Genomic DNA, 22,364 nt, shown 5'->3' with positions numbered 1-22,364 from the left:
AGAGACTATCTGGGACAAGCAGAAGCCACAGTTTGCATGCAGGGACTAAAGTACCCTGTGAGGGGGAAAAAAAAAAATCCAAGATCCCAAAAAGCACAGTACAAGCAGTCCAGGCACTTTGTGTCACTCATTTTATTCACATGTACAAGTTGACACTACACTATTAATAATAGACAATACAGAAGCATTAAAAACAAATACTGTTTAAAAACTTTAAAAAACACATATTGCTTCAAGCTTAGATGGTATTTCCCTATTGTTTTTAAAGTGAATTCAGTGCTAACAATAGCTGAGGCAGCTTCCCATTCGCTTGTACCCCTAACTTCATGGGGCTACTTGTCAAGGTGTTGAGTCAGGCTCCATTTATGGCTTTGCTGCTGAGTGCAGTAACTGAGCTGGAAAAGAAACTGGAATATCCAGGTTACCATACATTAGGCCCTCAGATTGCTAGCATTTGGTCCCTATCACAGTAAAAAACCAAAAATGTCAGAGAGGCCTTTATAGTTCAGTGGCACTACATTATACCATAAAAAATGAGAACAGATACACTCCCCTATGTGTTAAAAATTCAATTTAAATTTGCATGTGCTACCTGGATAAGATTCTTACCAGAAACGGTCCCTTGGTTTTTGTTAGGCTTGTTTTTAGGTTGGCTCTAAGTTTAGCTATCACCTTGACTACTATCTCAGCTTCCTGTGAAAACATCTGTATCTCATAGTTGCAAAGATGTGACAGCAGTGACTGAACAGGCATGCTACTGTATTTTACAGGACATTCTTAAGCAGTTTTCATGGTAACATTTTACACTGTAAACACTAGTCTTCACAACACTATAGTTAAACTGCAGCATTACACATTATAAAACTCTTGCTTCACTTCGCTAAATACTCTCAGAAACAAAGGAATAAACAGTCAATTTAATGAAGACTTTGGACAATTGAGTATTTACTGTGTTCTTACCAAAAAGTTTTAATTCTAAAAGAAGTGAGAAGTGTTCACCACTTGGCTAAATTCAAGAGTCCATGCAAGACAAATTTCAGAAATTCCTTAATTGATAGGGAGACATTCACTAGGTTTTCTACTTCTCAAAGAGTCCAGTTTGAAGCAAATAACCACCTCCTGTAGGAATCTATGGAATACACTTAAAGCTTTTACATCTGGAAAGTTCTGCTTTACAATTCAGTTGGCTTTTCATTTGTTAACTTCAAAACACCAGCAGTTTTCCAGACCAAATACTTCGCACATAGAGCTTGCAGTGATCAGAACTACACTATTTCATATAGTCTAAGCAAAATAGTAGTTTTTTTAGTCAAGTAATGCTCAAATGCAGGAAGGCTACCTGATTTGCAGAATAATTTACCCCTTACTTCAGGCATTGTATTACTTAAACTCAGATAGTACCAACATAGCACCCAGGATTGTTTTGGCTACAGACCATTTGAAAAAGTACAACGACTCACGCGATCTTACTAGTGTCTCTGCTGTCTTCTAGTAAGTGGGGAACAGCTCTTGATCAGACAAGGATTAGGACTGGACAATTTCCTCAGTATACAGCAGCCTTAATGCTCTTGAAAATTCTCATTTGAACACCTGAACAGGCCTGTTGGAGATAAGTTTTAAGTTTGGTTCCCAGGATCCAAGGCGGAAGACACTTAGGCTCCCAATAATTATTGAAAACACCAAGACCTAATGGGAGATACATCTTATCCAAACACGGGTACTTAAGGCAGGCAACATAGTCATCCTGGCTCCTCCATCCCCTGTGGGAAGAGAGAACTGTAGAAGCTACCTTCAAAAGCGTGGCAAGACGAGTCCTGCCCCACACAGTCAAGGAAACTGTTGAATGTGACAAAATGCACTGAGGGCACAATCCATCTGCTGTGGTTACATAAAGCCTACAAAGCCTATGGGTAACAGGAACAGGCAAGTTTTTATTGAATAAGGCTGTTAAACACTACTGAGTTGGTGCTTTGACACTGTTATGCAAAGCTTGGGTGGCTTCTGGAATTGCAACAGCATCAGAAGCAAGCTAAGCATATTCACAGCAGTTATTTAAAGAGGAAAACACAGCATAAAAGGAAATCAAAAGAATCTCATATGGAGTAAAGGCATTCTCTGGAGCAGTCTTCCCCAGTTTTGGGCACTGTTCTAAAGTTTCAGAAAGTTCTAGCCTGTGGTTTACTTAGCAGTTGAAATACAGGGATTTTGCTGCATATAAAACATTCTTAATCATGCTGTGTTTTCCCAGACTTAAAAGCTATAAGATCTTCAATAGGTAGCCTTCAGCAAGAGTCATCTGTATTTTTATAGCTTTATGCTTAAAAGGCAGGTTAAAAAAAAAAAAAAAATTGGACATTTTAACAAAATTAAAATTGTGAGTAATAAAATCTATAGTGATGTAATAGACACTAGGAGGCAGCAGTGCTTGGACCCTTTGCACAATTACTTTCTTCAAGAACACAATCAGACTTTTCACTATGCGTGTGTACTCTGTTGCAATAGTAATTCTAGAGTCCTCCTTACTGAGATTGTGGAATGAAGCTAAAACTAGTGCAGGTTTCTGCTGCAGAAGTGCAAGTATGCATCCTGTGGGAACGTGTCCAGCCTGTAAAACACAAGCTTCAAAACAATTAAACCAAGATAACCAACACATGTAACTAACACACAACAGATTTGAACAAAACTTTGAAGCTCACAACTACAGCAATCATCTGCCTAAAGCATAATTAGCAAACTGAAAAAAAAGATAATTTACAGCCACCTGAGGGAAACAAAACCACCAAGGATATCACAATGACTGTCTTACTATGTAGAAGTAGGACCTACAAAACAAAAATGTTCAAACTTCATTATATGTTCTTGTTTACTAAAGGTTACACCCCTCCTTTCCCTAGCCCTTACCCCCTTCCCCATTCCCCCCATAAGTGAGGGGTTCTGCACCAATTTCAAGAGGCAGCAAGTTTCTCAGGACATCATCTACAAGTTTTATCAACACAATTTTCAAGTTTAAACCCTTTAACTGTATACTTGTACAATACCTCCAAGGGGAATGCATATTGCAGTCTGACCCCCACTGAGCATAATAGATTCTCTGAAGTGTTAAAAATAGACCTCACCAGAAAGGAGCCAGCCCTCTCCTTCAATAAATGCATTTACATGATTAAGTACAAACTAAGTGTGACCACGAGCTTAGTACAGTGGTACAACTCTATATTTGTGAACAAGTAACTGCTTGTATGATTGTCTACATTAGTTATTTGGTACAACAGGAACAGCTACAGCAAAATGATCCTGTAACTGTTTCTTGCCCTGAAAATGAGTGGTTTGTTCTAATGATCTTAGAAACAGTGACAAAAGTTAGCATCAGCAGATTTACTAATCAAACAAGGTTGGTTTTGTTTGGAGTTTTTTGTTGTTTTTAAAGTTTCTGTGTACAGACAATACTTGGTATTTGCCTACCTAAAGCATCTACACTTATTAGTGTTAATTACCAGACACATTGGCTTCCTGTCACCTGTCTTCATATGCTTATTTTCATAAAAGTGTTATATAGTTTTATAAATACAAAGGCACCTCCATCACTCCTTTAAAGTCTTTCCCCAATACCATCTCCCCATGACTTGTACTTTAAATAAGGGAATTACAGATTATTTGAAACCATGATCAAAAAAGTGTTTGTTCTGACTCCCTTTATGCAAAGGTTCCCCCTCCCACCCTCAAAACAAACTAACTGAAGCATTAGAAAAATTCCCAAAAGGGGAATTGTTTAAAAGTTTGGGTAGTTATATCTAAAAGCCTCTTCAAATGTTATGGCTCCAAGAATACACCCCACTGTGAGGTAGGTAGCCAAGATAAAAACATTGTAACAAATATTTTAACAGCTGGAAACTCCCTATAAAAACCTTGCATAAGTGGTTTGGTTCCTTGCACCAGTGTCCTGATATGCGTAACTTCTTCTGAGGATGCCTAAGGGAATCCAGGTTCAGAGAGCTCTTGCTGAGTAGCATCTCATGTACTCTGTCATCCAGGGGTTGTCTGCTGGGGAGGGCTTTGTTCGCCAAGTGTTTTCTGCCTCTGCCGACCGTACCCGCCTCTGAGAAAGCTTCCTTTTCTCCACTTGTCTCCTGTTCTTTGCTCGTAGAGCAGATTCGTGAATCTAAAAGACCAGAGTTAGTATTACGGAAGGAGAACAGCCTAGGAGCCCCTCAGGAATGATGAGGATCACTTTTCATTTGTCCCAGTCCCCATCCTGAAGGAACAGGGATTGTGAGCGAGGTCAGATTTTCTTCTCTAATTTGTACCACTAACTGAACACAGATATTTTTATATTTTTTTTGTGAAAATGTTTCCAATTCTCTTCTGCATTATCTTTCACACTTGCAACTATTAAATGATTGGAAAAATCTGGAACATTTCATAGTCTTACACAGACATATTCTAAAAACTTCAATTCTCTATTTCTATAATTTAAAATCTTTACCAGCCCTCAATATGCCCAAGCATCCCTTAAAACCTAAGCCATATTAGTAAGACTAAACCCAAGAGATTCCTTAGAGACTAAAGATCTTAATTTTAAACCATGTGCTGAATACACCATTACATACATTTTTATATTAATAAATTATCATATTTCCCCAAAAATTTAATATGAAGAGACAGTTTCTGTGTTTGATTGCTTCTGCGTCCAGATTGAAAACTCTCTCTCCCATCTCAATTAGGGGAAAGTAACACCTTTCAAACATGCAAGAAAAAGTAACCTCAGCAGGCACTAGTCAGTTCCTACATAAAGAAACATCCTCAGTGACAAAACACTACGTAATTGGGAGCACTTTAGAAATGTTCTGCTTGTTCAGTCCAAACTCAAGACCCAAGTTGAGGTGCTCCATTACTGTTGTAGCATAAAGAAATGTTAAAAGTCTAAGATGAAGTATAAATATATCTGCTCAAGTCAGGCTTCGGCCTCTTCTAGGCTTCAACATAAAGCATCAATCAACTATTTTGAGCACTGACCAAAGTTTATCAATTCAGCATTAGTGTCCATTATCAGGAAAGGCAGCTTCTTTCTAAAGGTGTAATGCCCAAGTTCCTCCTTGTGCTCAAAGGTTTGAGCTGTCCAGGAAGGAAATGCCTGGGCTTCAAACCTCTTCCAAAGCAGCCCATCAAAGGCCACCTCCATCTTGCACATCACAACCACCCCCCCACCTCAATCCTCAGGTATCTTGTGTCACAGATTCAGACTCTACATTAGTAGTAAGATAAGGACAAAACACTGGCAGGGATGCATTAAGGATTATGTTTTACCAGCCTAGGAGAATTATAGAGGAGGAAGAAATGGATTTGTTATAACACTCCCCTGCTGTTTCTAAGCTAGAGAAACAGAGCCTCAGTACAGCAGAATCCTGGTACTGTCCATGACCACATGAACTAAATTGTTGCTATTTTGGTAATATTTACACCAGCCCTGTAATCCATCAGCCATATGATAGACCATGCTGCTGCGAACAGCATTTCCTACTGGCACGCCACCAAAATAGGCTGCTAGACAAGACATCTCAGCAGAAAAGCACTTGTACCATCTCAGTGAGGCTCCTAGTCTAGGAAGTGCCCCAGCAAAATTCACTCTTTCACTGCACAAGCACTTCCTCAGTGTTTATACACCTGCCTGATGTGGGGTGCCTGGTGCTGTCTGCTCTTCTCTTGTTCTCAGGAAGTTCAAAATGCAGAAATACTTTTATAACAGCCAGTTTTCCTGGTAACATTGTGACAGCCAGAAACAAAACTACAGCCAGGTTTTAATTAGACCTTCCAAGTAATCATCAAACCTAGGAAGTTTCCAAACCAACAGTAAAGAGCTCTTATTTGGACATCTCAAGACTCTTCAGGTTTATTGCTAGAATCTGCTATTGGAATCACCATGCATTCAAATAAAGGGACCCCTAGGAAGTTTTACCTGGATATTAAGATATCTGTAGGCACTAAGTAGTCATTGCCTTTTAATGAAACAGAAGCTCTTACTTACCTCATTCACTGAAGCAGAAGCACAGACATTGTGAGTTTTCTGGCTCCCAGTATCCGTCTGTCTTTCTCCCCACCCATACAGAGCAAATGGATGTTTATTCTCCTTTGGTGCATCTGTCCTTTGGGGACTTTTGGCTGATTTTCGATCGTTACGACTGGACAAGGCACTTCGACTTGGACGTCGTCCTGTACGGTTGGTTTTGTCTGCTTCCTTTACAGGAGCATGTTCTACAACTTTCTCTTGCTCTTCCTTCTCCTGCTTTTCTTGATCTTCTTTTTCTTTCTCTAAGGAAAAAGAAAAGTTATACTTTAAGCTCCCAATGACAACATATTAATGTCTGATTTGCACAGCCTCTCAATACATCATTGAAGTTGTGCTTTTTTTAGAAATTCAAGAAGTTATTGCTTCCTTAGCAACAGACATATACCTTGCTTAAATGTCTTCATTCTTTCTGCAGCGACTACAATACAGCTTTCACATACTTAAAAATGCCTTTCACTGGTGAGGTTACAGATAACCAACAGCCCCAGGCAGAAGAACTTAAAGACTGTTTCCAGTGATCTTCTGTCTTTACTATTTCATCCTCGCATCTCTCAGACAGCAAGCATATGGAGCACTGAATGCCACACAGATGCTGCTAGCCAGTCAGAGATGAAGTCTGATAAGAGAATGTGCAATATTAAATCCCTCATATTATCATCTTCTTCTGAAAAAGGTGATTCATTTTCAAGTTCCCTGTTTATACATACAGCTCTATTATGGTTTTCTGCTTATGAAGGGGAGTGTGAAGCAAAAACCCAAAAAGCGGTAGACATCACCTTTGCTGCCTGATTGGTGAATTGTGTTGTACGTTTAAAGTACCACACTCTGCAGGCTTTACTCTCCAAGGCTCATTTATCACCACACATTCCATGGCAAGGGGCCAGCAGTAGCCCTCCAGGCACTGGGTATGGAGAATAGGGTTTGTGAGAGAGAATTTAAAGGCTGAATCACTGCAGTTTTAGATCATCACTGAAGGCTGAATCAGTACTCTATAAAAAATGAATAAAACTATTTTTTTCTTTTTTTTAGAAACAAATGTTCCATGAGAGCCAATCTTCTTGCCCTATAATACATGGGAGAAACTGGTCTTCCTTTGTTTGTGGCACCAGTGATGCCACACCTCAAATCCTGTGTTCACTTCTGGGCCCCTCACTACAAGAGAGATGTTGAGGTCTTTGCTGAAGCATGTCCAGAGAAGGGCAACAGAACTAGGGAGGGGTCTGGAGCACAAGTCCTGTGAGGAGTAGCTGAGGTTGTTCAGTCTGGAGAAAAGGAGGCTCAGGGGAGACCTTGAAGTACCTGCCTTCTTGTTCTTCAGTTCTGCAACTGCCTGAAAGGAGGTTGTAGGTGGGAGTCGGTCTCTTCCTCCAGGTAAGAAGTGACAAGACAAGAGGAAATGGCTTCAAGTTGCATCAGGGGAAGTTAACACTAGATTTGAGGAAAAATGCCTTTACTAAAAGTATTGTCAGGCACTGGAACAGGCTGCCCAGAGAAGTGGCTGAGTCCCCACGCATGAAGACATTTAAAGACATGTAGATGAGTCATTTTGAAACATGGCTTAGTGGTGGATTTGGCAGTGCTATGTTAATGGTTGATTCAATTTTAAAGGTCTTTTCCAACCAAAACAATTCCATTACTCTATAATGAGCAAGTTAATCAAATATATCCCTTACAGTACATAAGAGAAATATGACTGGAAAAAAGTACATACAAAGAACTCTGTTTTCATTCTCCATCCAGTAAATCTTCAGCAATAGTGTGGACAAGCTGGAAGTGTATTCTAGACTTTGAACATGATCCCTAAACATTGTGGGCAGGCACTGTGATCTGACATCTCTGTGACTTTTAGGCCAACCGTGCTTTTTATGCGTCAGGCAACTAAAGCCTTTTATTCACCTAAGAGCATAGGAGTCCAATAGTAACCAATTCCTTTCAAGTCTGATCATTAAATGCTGTCTTCTGCTTGACTCACACACACAGTGATCACTCAAACTCTGCTGACATAAACACACCAAACTTGCAAGTCTACTACACCATCTCTTTCTGCTTCTGGTGGGGACCAGCTCAAAGCCACCTCTGTTCCAAGTCTCAGCACATTCAGCCACTACCAGCATACACTGGTAGGCACAGGAAGAATTCGTTCTGTCATAGGGAGTTCTTCTGGTTTAGGGCTTGCTTACATGTTGACAGGTTGACCATGGACAAGTAGTGCAGTTTTTAACCAGGTGTCTTTATCATTAAAAGCAGAAGGGCTTGCCAGTTCTGTGACAAGATAGCAACCATTCCTGTTAATTGCTGTGATTTCAAGCACGTACATGCCCAATCTGACACTGCTTTAATCTCAATTCTGCATCCATCCAGTTCTGATGAAATAGAAGTTACCTGCCTGGCATACTGCTTAAGCATTCATTTACTCTAGCACTCACTCCATGTTTGCAGGGTAAAGATATCAAGGCTTACTCCATGCCCCAGAAATCCCCTAAGGCAAGCCTTATGCTCTCTTGCTAGCTGTTAGCCTGGCCAGCACGGTTTCTAGGTGCTGCCAACCAGCACAGAGGCTGTGGTGCTGGGCCCTGTGCAGGCTTGCCTATACTCATCTTCCAAAATGTGCAGGTGTAGCATTCATCTACAGGGATGCTGCAGTACAGCTGAGTATTTGGTAAAGAGCAGCCAGCTATGTTAAAATATTTAGAGCCATATTTGTTAAGAATTTAGTTGAATGACACCACAAAATAACAAAATAAAAATTGTCAAAGCCAAAGTAGTGGCATTTTGAGAGTAAAAATGGATTGATGAATTTTAGATACCTAAATATTGGCTGGATGCAGTTTCAGTTATTATAGACAAGGGAGGTAAAAGACAGCACTGAGCTCAGTGTGGTATTAGACTTGTTTTCCCTGGGCTCTGGGACACACAGCTTCACCTCTGAAACAAGGAAGCTCATTCATCATGGCTGTAAACAGGCAGCACAGAGTTATCCCCTTACAAAATATTATCTGAGCATCTCCCTACGCAGCCACTCCACAGGAAGGACCGCCTAGGTCCATTAACAGAAGGAAGCACTGTTTTGAGAAAATTAAACTCTGAAAGGGAACATATTGCTGTCAATTCTGCAGCAAAAGTGCTTTCGTTTTGAAAAGCTGTTCCATCCTCCATTCAAGGGAAAATGGCATCTTCCTTCTCTGCAAAGGGGGATGGAGCAACACTGACTTCATAAACAGCAGAAGTGGCATTTAGAAACTTAAAAATACAGGAAAGTGGGGGCTCTGCAATTACATGGATAGTTCAGCTTTAAAAAACAAGTCAGCAGCCATGCCTGGCTATGCTGCTCACCAGGATATAGCTCCAGCTGGTCCAGAAATGATTGAGCCAGCTTAAAATAGCAATAAAAGCATATGGGTAAATGGCACACAGAGTCCTGTGCACAGCCTTACAGTAAATTCTGTATGCCAGTGTGCTGTAGCACCCTGAGCACCTGCTATTAGAGCAGGTATTTCCATGAACCCACTGCTACAGTGCATTTATACAGAACTCAGCTGGTGAAGGCACAAGACCACTAACAGTTATTTAAGCATTTTATTTAAAACTACAGTTTATATCCAAGCCATTTTTTCTTAGGCAACGCTTTTCACACGAAAAGTCAGAAGAGCAGTAGGTGACAGCAGGACTTAGACCCAGCTGCTCTGGGGGAAGTCCAGGCACCAGCAACTCCCACCCATCTTCTCCTTCCCTTACAGAGCACCAGCTCCAGCAGGCACAGGAAACTCAGGACTGACCGGCTTGCAGCATTACAGGGATTAGAGAGGAGAAGGGAAAAGCTAGAAACGTTTGAAACTGCATCATGGATGCTAAGCAGAGCACACTGGATGGACAGGAGGGGATTAAGTGCTTAACAGGCAGAACGAGTCCGTCAGGCCCACCCAACAGGGCTGCTGAAAGCTCCTGCCCAGAAGAGGTCACTTAAACCCTGCTGCACGGCCCCGCTTGCATAACAGCTCCGCTCCTGGCTCGGGTGGGAAGGGCTCCGGGGGAGCTGCTCTGTCCCACAACACTGCACCTGGGGGCAGGCAGGATCCCCATTTCAAAGGCCCTGGTGACTTGCTACAGATATCAACAGCCTTCTGATCAGACCCGCGGTCCAGCTCACGGGCTCAGCTGTATTCTCTCTTTATAGAGATGCTGGCTCCTTACAGCACTTCCTCGGCATCAGGAGAAGCGCTTCGTGCTTGCATTGCTGCAGGCAGAACTGGAAGTTTCCTGCGTTTGTACCGACGCCTGCCCAAATGAGGCAGGTCTCCTACACCTCCTGAAGGGGCCACAACCATTTGAGGGTATCAGCAAACTACAGCTGGGTAGAAAGTTAGTTACCACAGATGAAACACATTGCAACATCATTTCTTCAAGGCAAATCTTGCGTGAGGCAATACTGGAGCTAGCAGCCACACAGCAACTCAGAGCTGATTAGATTCACACAATCTTTATCTGCAGCAGAGTTTGGAAAGTAATTACTGGATTGGCTTGATAGCAAAGCTTGTTTCCAAAAGGGAAAAAGAAATAAAAATGAGAGCAACTTGAAATAACAGTACTATAAATTTAATATAAATTAATATAAATAAACAGTACTGAATTTGACACCCTTGCCTTCTTCCCCCACCACAAGCTGCTCCTTCCCACATACATGGGCCAGCAAATGCACCTGCAACACGATGACAGACAAGATCGGGGAACAAGTTTGAAATTGGATCTTCTATTTAGTTCCTCTAATCCAGATCAGTCACTTTCCAAATACTGTTGAGGCAACTCCTTTGATGACAGCTCGTCATTGCTGTCACTTAAGAGCCCTGCACAAAAATGCAGGAGACAAAATGGCAATAAGGATTGAAAAATGCCTTCATGCTGCACGTGTGTGCAACAGTGTCATTTCACAAGCAACAGGTCTGACAGCAGCACTGCTGCCAAGAGCTTGTCTTCTACTTACCAGCCCACTGGGTTCTGTTGATAGCTTTGAGGATGTGTCTACACCACAGCTACACCAGCTGATTTAGGTCAAGATTTTGTGGGATTATGTTTAAAGCACATCTGTGCCCTGGCACGTTCCACAGAACAATCCCACAAACAGCTGCCACAAGTGGAGGGTCAGAAGGAATTAACCCAAAGGTGCCTCCAAGCACACCTTGGTATCGCTCAGCCATGGCTTCAGTGCAAGACGCAGTGACAAAGCACCTTGTCCCACGTGCTGCCCAAGGGGTTCACACTGGTAGTGCTCCAGACCAACACCACTGAACACTAAAGCCAAGGTGCCTAAATCCACTTTCTCTTCACACACCAGAAACACTCACAGCAGTTACAAACACACATGGGCTCATTCCAGCGAGAGAAAGAGGAAACCAGGGCAGCACATGCCCACATGCCATTATGAATTGTGTTTACCTCAGATATTAAACAACATTAGTGCTGACCAGCCAGCACTGTCAATACCACTCAGGCAGAAATCAGATTCCACTCAAAACAGCAGGAAGCAGCAGTAGCCAGGTAACAGCTAGGATGTTCCAGCATGTGGGTGGATGTCAGATTCAGAAGACAAAAGATGTCATCAACATGAGCACACTCAGCTACTCCCACAGCACTTCAGCATAATTAAGTTCTTTCAGAGTAAAGAAAAAAAAAAAAGAGAAAAAAAGAAAAAAAAAAGGCAGTTTAATAGTAGAAGCTTCAGAGTGGTAGTTTCTGTGTTATCTCCTCCACATGCACATGCCTTAATTAGCCAGCCACCAAGCAGAAGAAAAATGCATCCTTACGATTGTCCAATACTAAATGAGTCACCTCCTTATGTATTATATGTGCACTAAGACACAATAAATATCCACTAAATCCAGCTGCCTAAGCAGAGTTGTTTTCAGTCCTTTTGCTAAAGGCTTAGCAAAGCTCTTAAATACTTGCAGAAGTTAAAAAATGTTTATCCTATGCCATTTGGCAAAGATGTGAATGAAGTATAGATTTGTCTCCCACCCTAAGCATAAAAAAGAAAGAAAGGACCTAGCAGAATTTCAGGCATTCTCTTACAACATCCATGGCAAAGGTGTATCAGTTGCAGAAGCACAGTTGCCCCAAACCCTGCAGCATGGCAGGCCACTGGTTCTCCACAGGCCCTTTGCCACTGCTGCAGGACTGAGGACACAGCTGGATGCACTGGATAGTCACACACACCATCACTGACCACAGACAGTGCCTGCACAGCTAGCAAGCTGTTATTCCCTGCCAAATCCCAACCAGAATCAGACTAGCAAATGACTGCAGCTGGATCTTTCCCTAGAGAGGAGTCAGGGGAGGAATCAGAGAGCAGGGCACCCTGGCCAGCAGTCTCCAGCCTTGGCAGCTGCTGATGTCATTGGATTGTAGCAGGTTTGCATGCTCTATCCTTAGGCTCAACAAGAAGCATGAAAAGAAATTCAGGTCCCTACCACAACTGCCCCAGGCTTGTACATATTCAAAGTTCATCAGAAAAGTTGGGAATGCCAGGTTCTGAGTGCAGCTTCAACAGCTTCCACCTTCTCTCACTAAAAAACCAAATCTTTAGAGAGCATCGCTTTTTCCCATGCAACCACTCCTTTGGATCTTTTGCAGTTCCTTGGCTCTTCTCACTAAGATACTATGTAGTTCTTCCATACATGTTCCCAGTCTAACTTCCTCAAGGCCTGACTGAGGAAAGCAAAAGCTGGGCCCACTAATACTCTGTTACACACTGGTGAGCTGGGGTGCTTCCATCACTGCACAGCTGTTGTGGTTTAATCTCAGCCAGCAACGAAGTATCACAGAGGTACACACTCCCTCCCCTCTGTGGTGGGATGGGAACCACAAATAGAAAAACTCATGGGTTGAGATAAGAACAGCTCAGTAATTAAAATTAAGTAAAACATAATAGTAGGAATGAAAACAGAAGAATAAAACCCAAGAAAAACCAGTGATGCATAGTTGGTGGCTCCTGAGCAGCTCTACCCAGTTTATACTCTGGGTGACTGGGATGACCTTCTGGCTATGGAATATCCCTTTGGCCAGTTTGGGTCAGCTGTCCTGGCTGTGCTTCCTCATAGCTTATGGTGCACCTGCTGGCTGGCAGAGCACGGGAAACTGAAAACTCCTTGATTTAGGCTAAGTACTGCTGAGCAACTACTGAAAACATGAGTGTGTTATTAACATTATTCTCATACTGAATCCAACACATAGCACTGTACCAGCTAGCAGGCATAAAATTATCCCAGCTGAAATCAGAATAGCTTAGGGGAGGTGGGGTGTATTACCACAGCAGCTATGTGCACCCCATGTGAGACCTGGGTACCACAGGCCCACCCAGCTGACTGCAGAACCCCACATCATCACTAATGTGCTCTGAAACAGATGACAGCACAGCTAAAGATTTTGTGTAATGTGGTATTCTTAAGGTCAACGAATGCAATTTAGTCTTGAATATCAGAATACAGATCATTCTGGAAAGCTCAGGCCGCAAAGGACATTGGATCAGATTAGTTTCCCCACTCCAAAGAAGCACATCTAACACTGGGGGGGGAATGAAAAAACCAAAAACAACAACAAAAAAATACAACAACAACAAAAAATCCCAAACAAACCAACCAAACCTCCCCTCCCAAAAAAAAACAAAACCAGGCAGCATGAGGCTTGACTGAACAGTTCTCAAGGATTTTCCCTGCTACTGTACAACAGAGGCACAGCTGATTCAAAAGGCATTTCAAAACGCTAATCGATGGCTGCCAGATACAGTATTCTTTCACTACAGGTAAGAAAATAAATCTTATGGGATAAAAAGAGAAAACAGCTTGGGAAGCTTGACCAGGTTTTTATCTGCCTAACCGTTCTCTTAGATCGTGAAACATCAAAAGAGAATTACTCCGTGCTGGAAGAGAACAAAATGTTACCAGCTCAGCACCTGCTCAGACTACGAAGTTGGACGCACTCAGCTGCGCACACAAGTTCAAACCTCAGGTGGCCTTGTGAAGAACCAAGTGCTCAGCCGAGACAGATCACACGCGCACATCCAGGAAAGCAATTGCGTTAAGAGCCAGCCACTGGCATATAGTCCGACTTGCCGCTGCTTTTGCCGGAGAACCTGCTTATATAATTGCAGAGATGCTCGGCTCCCATGGCAACAGTTTACATAAGTGGCTGTGACTCAGGATGAGAGTTACCAGCACTTGGCTCCTTACAGAGACACCTCCGATGCCGCAGCCATGGCTTCTCCGCAGGCCTAGCCAGGATCCATCCGGCTGGAGGCAGCGGGCCCGGCTGATGGGTCCTTCCAGCCCCGGGCCGTGTCCTGGGGGATGGCAAGACGGGCCAGGCGGAGGCCGGCTGCCCCCGCACGGTCACCCCCGGGATCGGGGATCGGCCCCCAAACCGCGGCGGGGCGGCCCGGGCCGAGCCATCTGTGCCGAGCCCGGCGGGGAAGGGCAGGGCAGCACGGCCCCGCCGCGGGGAGTGGCCCCGGGCCGCACCGGGCACTCGTGTCTCCCCCGAGCTCCTTACCGGGGCTCGCCCGTCCCGCCTCGCTCGGCGCTGCCGCTCCCGCCGCCGCCTCCTCCTCCTCCCGCGGGGCCGCGGGGCTGCCGGCGCCCGGCGGCGAGGGGGAGCCGGCGGTGCTGCCGCCGCCGCTGCCGCTGTCCTGCTCCCAGCCGTCCCAGAGCCAGGGCCGGTGTGCCTGCTCCAGCAGCCGGCGGCTGAGGCGGTAGTGCAGCAGCTCCAGGTAGCAGGCGCCGCACGACTCCCACTTGGGCTCCTTGAAGCGCTTCATGTACTCCGTCTTCACTCGCCGCGCCGGCACCACCATGGCGGAGCCGGGAGCCGCAGCCGGGAGCCGCAGCCGGGAGCCGGGATCCGCCGGCCGAGCCCGCCCCCTCCCGCTGCTACGTTTAAATCCAAACAGCGGCGTCCGGCCCCGCCCCGAGCGGGGCGGGATGCCTGGTGGGGGAGACGGGAGCGTGAGGCACAACGAATGGGACGAGATAGAATGAAAATTAAACCAAACATTAAATAAATCATAAATACACCAAAGCACCGCAGCTCTGGGCCCAGCAGTAGGGGTGCTGGGGCCCGGCTGATCCCTGCACCAAGTGGGGCTCCGGGAAAGCCTCCTCCTGCCCGGCTGGGGGCAGCCTAGCGCTGCTCGGCGCCTGTCGGGGCGCATTGAAACGCAGCGAGCCCGTGCGGTGCGTCAGGATTGATGAAGCAGCAGCGCCTTCTGTGTGCTGCAGCCGCGGGGAGCTGCGGCCTCCCGATCTGCTCCTGCAACGGCAAAGGATGGACACCAGCCGGGCACGGCCGGAGGGAGGCGAGCGCCTCTGCAACAACAGGGAGCTCTCTCTCCATTTTGCACTAATCTGCTTTAAAAACCCGTCGGCAGAACAGGATTCGCCTAATCCAGTACTGCGCTGGATGACAGCCGTCTCTGGGGATACGAAACACTTTAGAGACGAAGGCAGGAACCGGGGCGGTCTCTGCAGCCGCCCTCCGCCCTCCTGCCTGCCCGCACACGGACACGCACTCTCGGCTCTTCAGCGATTTCTGGATATTTCCTTCCCGCACACACCGTATTTAGGGCATTGCAGAGAATCGTGCCCCTGTGGGACACGATTGCCCTTGAAAATGGTTTGCTGCAGAGCCTTTGCCACTTCACAGCGTCGCTGTCACTTCACAGCCCCCCCGCCTGGAGGGGACAGCGTGATCCCCCCGCGCAGCCCCCCCCGCTGCCCCACGGGTGCCCGCGTTTGGACACCTGCAAACACGCCTGCCCTTGCCATGCGCAGGCTCTGCACAGAGGCTCTCCGGCCTCCCCGCCAGCCCCTGCTCCGACACACGGGGGCACTGACGGATTTTCAGAAACAGTTCTAGGAAACGCTCCTCTTTTTTTAAAAAAAAAAATTATTTTTATTTGTTTTTATTTTTATTTTTAAACTAATAAGGAAGCAAACAGCCTTTTTTCCTCGCCTTGCCCTGTGTGTCCCCTGACTGACACAAATGAAAAAAACCCACAAGCTGGCGAGGATTCCTGGGATGATAAACGCTGGCCCAGGCTCTTCCAGTGAAACAAAAGTGCTGGTGGCTTTAAGGTGAGGGGGCGGGTGTTACACACAGCACCTCTGCCTGCGCCCAGTGATGCAATCCTCGATACAGCTAACGTAACCAAATTGACTTCGTTTAATCGACGCTCCGATCGAGCAGTATTTAGCCCTGGTTTTGGGTGTACTGGCTCAGGCTTTCCAACCCTGCGGTGCCCAGGCATGAGTGAGGGGGACAGAAAAGTTGCCTGACCTTTGCAGAAGCACCTGGATATCTCCCTCCAGCCTGCACAGCCCGCCCAGCCCTTGCAGTTATGTCACCAGCCCCGTGACAGCGGGATATTGGAGAAATCCAGTGTGTCCCTCAGAGATTCAGGAAGATGCAGTCAGGAGAGGTCAATTGCAGTGACACCCAGTGCCTGGGGCTGCAGGCAGGCGCAGCCTGCAGATCTGCATCCACAAACCTGTTAAGTTCCATTTTAAAACCCGTCCTAACTTCCCCAGCTCCCTTCAGCTCTGCCTGCTGCTCTCAGGGGTGGGTGGCGACCAGGGAGGAGACTCCGGGCAGTGTATTTACTGGAAAGAGAGGCACAGAAATAGCAGGACACCTACCCCCACTCAACAGCCTCAAAAACGACAGAGAACTCCTTCTGAGAGCTCCTTCTCTCCATGCCGTGACACTCACGGCACCCTGCCCGAAGCAGATATGCAGGAGCCTTGCCTGTGTAATTCACTGGAATAAAACCAGGCAGATGAAGCAGTTTTCTCCCCCCACCCAGTCCTGTCCTGAGGATTATATTTGGGAGCTGCCTCGCTCATTTATTTTCCCCACTGAGGGCTCCAGTGGCATATGGGTTGTCCCTGTCACCTTCTCCTTTTGCCTTTAACGGTCCCACTGGGGTCCAGCCATGTCCTCAGCAACACCTGCTGTAACAGAGAGTAGGCTTTGGAAAATAACAGGGAACAATAGGTTTAAAAACACCTGTAGCTGAAGACTACACTAAATAAAGCAGCTGTAGAAGTGCTGTCTCAAGAGGGGAGCAGCTTGCTCCCCGGTTAACCTGGACTCTGGTTTCTTACTCTGATACTGTGCTCAGTCTACACGAGCAGATGATGTAAGTGGATTTCACATAAACAGGCAAGGTCTGGTCAAGTTGCAGAATTTCCTTTCCGTTTTATAAAATGTTATTTTGTACAAAACATTATTCTGAACCGACCTGCACAGTTTTAGTGGTTATGAAAATGCTGCTGCTCTTTCCACATATTTTATAGTATCAATCTTTCCTTTCCCAAAGGACTTCTGTTCCTTGCTGTCCTGGCTTCAGCTGAGATAACTTTCTTCTTAGTAACTGGTACAGTGCTGTGTGTTGGATCCAGTATGATAGTAATGTTGGTAATACACTAATTACACTAATTACTCTAAATCAAGGACTTTCTGGTTTCCCATGCTCTGCTAGGGAACAGGTGCACCAGAGGGAGGCAGCACGGCCAGGACAGCTGACCCAAACCTGCCAAAGGGATATTCCACACCACAGAACATCATGCCCAGTAAATAAACTGGGGGGAGCTTCCCAGGAGCACTGATCACTGCTCATGGGTAGGCTGAGCATCAGTCAGTGGATGGTGAGCAATTGTACTGTGCAGCACTGCTTTCTCTTGGGTTTTAGCTCTCTCTTCCTCTCATTTTTTTTTTTGTTATCATTATATGTTATTACTGTTATTATTCTAATTAATATTACTATATTTTACTTCATTTCAATTATAGAGCTGTTCCTATCTCAACTCACAAGTTTTACCGATTCTTTTCTCCTGTATCTCTTCCTCATCCTACCGAGGAGTGAGAGGATTGAGTAAAGACTGCACGGTACTGAGTTGCCAACTGGGGTTGAACCATGGCACCAGTTTAAAAAGACACAGCTGGATGCTCTCTGATGGCTTCTCTGTCAGGAAGGGATTCTGATATCAGAACCAAACTTCTCCTGGGGTGCTCATAAATCTACTGCTCAGTCATTAATCCATGCCCCGTCCATCAGACAGGAAATGCCACTATGGCAGGCTCCAGATCCTGGCACACAGTCTGTGAAGTTCCCATTTTCTGCAATTTTTTTTCCCTGAACTCTGCACTCTTCAGAGGAGGCACCTAATCTTCACAACAGCCTGCAGGGTGTCAGGGTTTCACGATGAGGACAGTGTTGTTAGCAGCTGCCTGCACCCATCCTCTCCACTGTGCCACACAGGCTCAGCACTCTTGCTGACAAGACAGTGAGGACCCAGCTGCCCAAGTGGTGTGCGGTAAACTGCACCTTCACACTCCTGCTGGCGTTTCTCCTTCACAGTGCAACCCTCCCAATCCAACAGTTTGCATGTACATGCCCCAGTGCCTGGGGAAGGGGCAGCTGCAAGGCTTGGAAACCGACTTGTGTGAAAAGACTTGTGACAGAAGTGTGCAGAGACACCCAGCAGAGCTGATACTGCACTTCACACATTACCTGAGGCTGATGCAAGCAAAAGTCTGGATGTGGCTGCCAGGCACCTCCCCCCATGCCCCTCCACAATCTAATCTGGACACAAACAGTGCAGGAGTCGCCAGGCAGTGGGGCCCAGCATCCCAAACCAGCTCCAGAGACCATAGGCAGCTCCAGAGCAGGATGCTGAGACTGTCAGGGTGAAGAGCAACTCCTCCCTCACCCCTCCAGCTACAGCCAAGCAGCTCTGTATGTGCCAGACGAGAATCATTCCCTGTCCTCGACACAGCAGCTCTGGATAGCCTCAGTGTAGCTGTATAAACATTATTATTAATTTAATCCTAATGAGTTTTGGCTTCAATGCCTCATGGCAGAGACTTCCATGTACTGAGAATAGCCAGTTATTAAATGATTCCTAAAGGAGGAAGTACAACATTTATGAGGCTGATACTAACATTAGAATTTCCTCCCTTGCATACTTTGCTACATTTTTGCCTTCATTAAAAAATGAAATAAAGACACCATTTGAATCATAACACTGACATTCTAAGCACTTTTCCCTTGAGGATCTTATTTATGCCTCTTAATCCCTATTATTGCTCTTCTACATGTAGCAAAACAGGTGGCCAGGTAGGTCAAGAGTTTCTGACCAGATCCATGACAGATGAGGGATTGATGCCAAACCCCAGCCAGTTTCTTCCACTACCCCCATTTGAATGTGAGCACCATTCCCACCAGGGAGGACAGCAGCCTGGGCTGGAATCAGCCTTATTTCTGTCTGAAATAACCACAGCAAAGTCAAGAGCAGAGAGATATCCTGAGTTTTATGCAAAAAGTAGCAGGTAATGAAAAACAAATATGAGTGTTATTTTGCAGAGTATGGTCCAGAAAAACACTGGGAATCACATTGGTAGTTTGGTTTTGACTTGCAGTCTTCTGCTGTTGCATCTCTCCCTAGCTCCGGGCAATAAGGGGAATAATGGACAGTTTATATGCAATAGGAATGGAAAAATTACATGTCAACACATCTTTCAGATCCACAGACTGGCTTCCAGCCAAATCAGGAGCTGTCAGAGTCTGAAACTGGGCTGCTGAGTTTGCTTGGGTAAAGTCTGGAGTAGAAGGAAACCAGGGAAAGGAAATAAGCTGCTTCTTAAAGAGAAATGAATTTTTAAAGTATTTAACAGCATAAACCCCAAATCAGCAAGAAAATTTTGCCAGATAGGGAAAAACACAATCTTTCTAGAGCTGTTAACTCTGCTTTCACCTAGATCAGTGAATCTTTGCCAAATACTGGGGGTAGTTGTCCCAGTCACTTCACAAAAAAAGCCACCATGCTGTTAATAGCAGCCTGGTTAATTCTGCAGATGCAGGTTCTTTGGTTTCATGGGATATTATCCTTTTTAGGTCTGCACCAGCTGCCCACAGGATAACGCTGTCATGGGAGAAGAATCAGAAGCACTGGTTCAAATGCTCCTATGGGCAGGTTAGTCAGCACAAGTGCACATGGCTGCAGAAGTCTCCCAGAACTGCCTGATCCTGGTATCCAGCATTCTGGGAAACTTGGCCACAGCTGCTGTGATTTGCAACCTGCTGGGGAAGCTCTGCAACCCCTCTCTGGCAGCTCTGATCACAAATCCCATTATTTGTGCAAATCTCACATTTTTCTTGGAGCAGCTCGAAGCTTTTTGCTGTTACAGCTGTGTGTCTGTGCCTCCAAGCACACACAGCAGCAGAGTTCACTGCAACCTTAGCAGCTCCTCCGAGTCTTGTCAAAGGTCCACACCTTCCATCCACCTCGCTGAAAGATGAAAAGAGAGATGTAGCTCCTTGGATTGTGTGCTAGGAATGTGGCCAGGAGCAGGGAGAGGCATTTCCCACCCCCGAGTGTCTTCTGTCTTCTGCACACTGGAGTCTTGGACTGGGCACCTGGTGAGGCTGGCAGCTCACGCCACATGGTGTGAACACAGCTCAGCTCCCAATTTTAAATTGTTGCAGTGGCAAAGAATAAAGCCCATACTGGCATCAGCTCTTTTTTTTTTTCTCCTGGCCCCTTTTTTTTCCTGGCCCCTTAAGGTTGCAAGGTTGCCCACCACTGTTGACTGGTCAAGTGGGTCCTGGCAAGGGAGCAGAACTCAGAGCCTGCAGTAACCAGGTGCTTGTCAAGGCACTGTCCCCAGCAACACATTTGCAGGCTGCCCACTCAGACTGATAAAAACCCAAGTTTACATGCCAGCTGACTAAGAGGCAGGAGAATTGGGAGACATTTCCCACCTGTCCCTTTTTGTCTCCTGCTTGAGCAGACCCAGGGACTGGCAGGCTCACTGGTGACCCCCTGTGTGTCCCGTGGCCAAGGCAAAGAGCTGGCTTCCAGATGTGCAGCTCCACGGCCAGTGCAGGACACTCCCAGCTGCAGCCTGAGTGTTTCTCATGATGGATGTGGGTTTCCCACAGCTCCTTACAAGAAGTGGGGTGTGGGCATGTGGAGGTGACTGCTCACCACATCTCTTTTTCCCAAGAGGATAGGTGAACTGGGAGTAAGTCCAGAGCTGGCTGCTCTCTAAAATTCCACATGCATTCCCTCCAGCCTAAAGGCTCTGCTAAAGGCTTAGGGCCACTGTGGGCATCTGCATCCACCCCTCCTTCACCATACTTAAAGGGGGTGGTTGAAAACAAAGAAACCCAGTCTGAAAATACCTGGGTTTTGAATGTCTGTCAGGAATAACTTGTGTCATTTATGAAATTCCCCTGAAAGAAAGGACAAACAGGGATTGAGGCAGTTCACCCTGTGGTGGGATCTTGCTCCCAAAAAAAGTCATCAAGGCAAACCTGCATCATGCTCCAAGTGGCAGAGTCCAACACAGTCACTTGCAATGTGCAGGGTATTGTGGAATTCATGGCCTCAGTAACACGTGCAGGATGCCACCTCCAGAAGTCAAGGCAGAAGGCAGCCCGAGTGCACCCACTCAGGGAGACATAGGGGATGGAGATGTATCTGAGCCCACACACTTTCCTTCAGCCTTATCTCAAGCTCATAAGGCTGCCCAAAGCTGCTCTTGGCTCATACTCCCTTCCCTCTGAAGCCCTGGGGCAGCCTTCTGGCCACTGGTCAGGATTACTTTTGCTCCTGTTTCTGCTCATATTCCTTTTTCAATCCCAGGCACATCTTCCTCTCCTTCTTTTGGCCCTGGATGACACCCAAGAGGCTGGTACAGCATTTGCCACAAGCAAGGGATTCATAATCTCCACCATTTAAAGGCTACATCTGTCACTGAGAGAATATAAATTTTGGGGGCAAAACCCACGCTGTAACCTGCTCCCTACCTCCCAGCAGTAAGGGAGTGCTGCTGAAATGATGAGTTCTGAAAGGTCAGTCCTTCAGACCACCACTGCTGGGCTAGAGTCAGCCTCTGGGTGATGGGGACAGAGGCTGTTTCTATGGCTTTGGGATGTTTCTTGGAACCTGCATGCCTCACAATTCCCCATATGGTGCCCAGTGCCAGTCCTGCATCTAACAGCAGCCTGCACTGTGATGGATCTGTTTCCCCAGCAGCAAATTGATGTGTGATAACAAATGATCTGTAGAAAACAATTTAATGCTTGAAAAAACTTCACAGAATTTGCAAGAATTTGAGAAGGCTTGGGAACAAGGCTGGCTCAAGTTCATAATACCGAATCTGGTTTTAAATATCAGAAATTATTGGCAGCTCAGTGCTGACTCTGGGCTGATTTCACTGTCAGTTTGTGAAACCTTTGTAACCCAATCTCATT

General features: G+C 45.8%; 1 protein-coding gene across 1 annotated transcript; it reads right to left on the bottom strand.

Moving 5' to 3' along the window:
* Nucleotides 1–108: 108 nt before the first annotated feature.
* CCSAP (centriole, cilia and spindle associated protein) lies at nt 109–14,939 on the bottom strand. Its single transcript, XM_014263301.2, has 3 exons — nt 14,600–14,939; nt 6,020–6,303; nt 109–4,156 (listed from the first exon to the last, which is right to left on the bottom strand). The coding sequence occupies exons 1-3, from the start codon at nt 14,898–14,900 to the stop codon at nt 3,983–3,985; spliced, it is 759 nt and encodes a 252-aa protein (XP_014118776.1). The 5' UTR covers nt 14,901–14,939; the 3' UTR covers nt 109–3,982.
* Nucleotides 14,940–22,364: the final 7,425 nt, after the last annotated feature.

This window comes from Pseudopodoces humilis, chromosome 3 (genome assembly GCF_049639895.1).
Source record: "Pseudopodoces humilis isolate 2021_Gansu_Grassland_sample_001 chromosome 3, ASM4963989v1, whole genome shotgun sequence".
NCBI lineage: Eukaryota > Metazoa > Chordata > Aves > Passeriformes > Paridae > Pseudopodoces > Pseudopodoces humilis.
The sequence above is the reverse complement of the archived record's forward strand: the minus strand, read 5'-3'. Positions and strand labels throughout refer to the sequence as shown.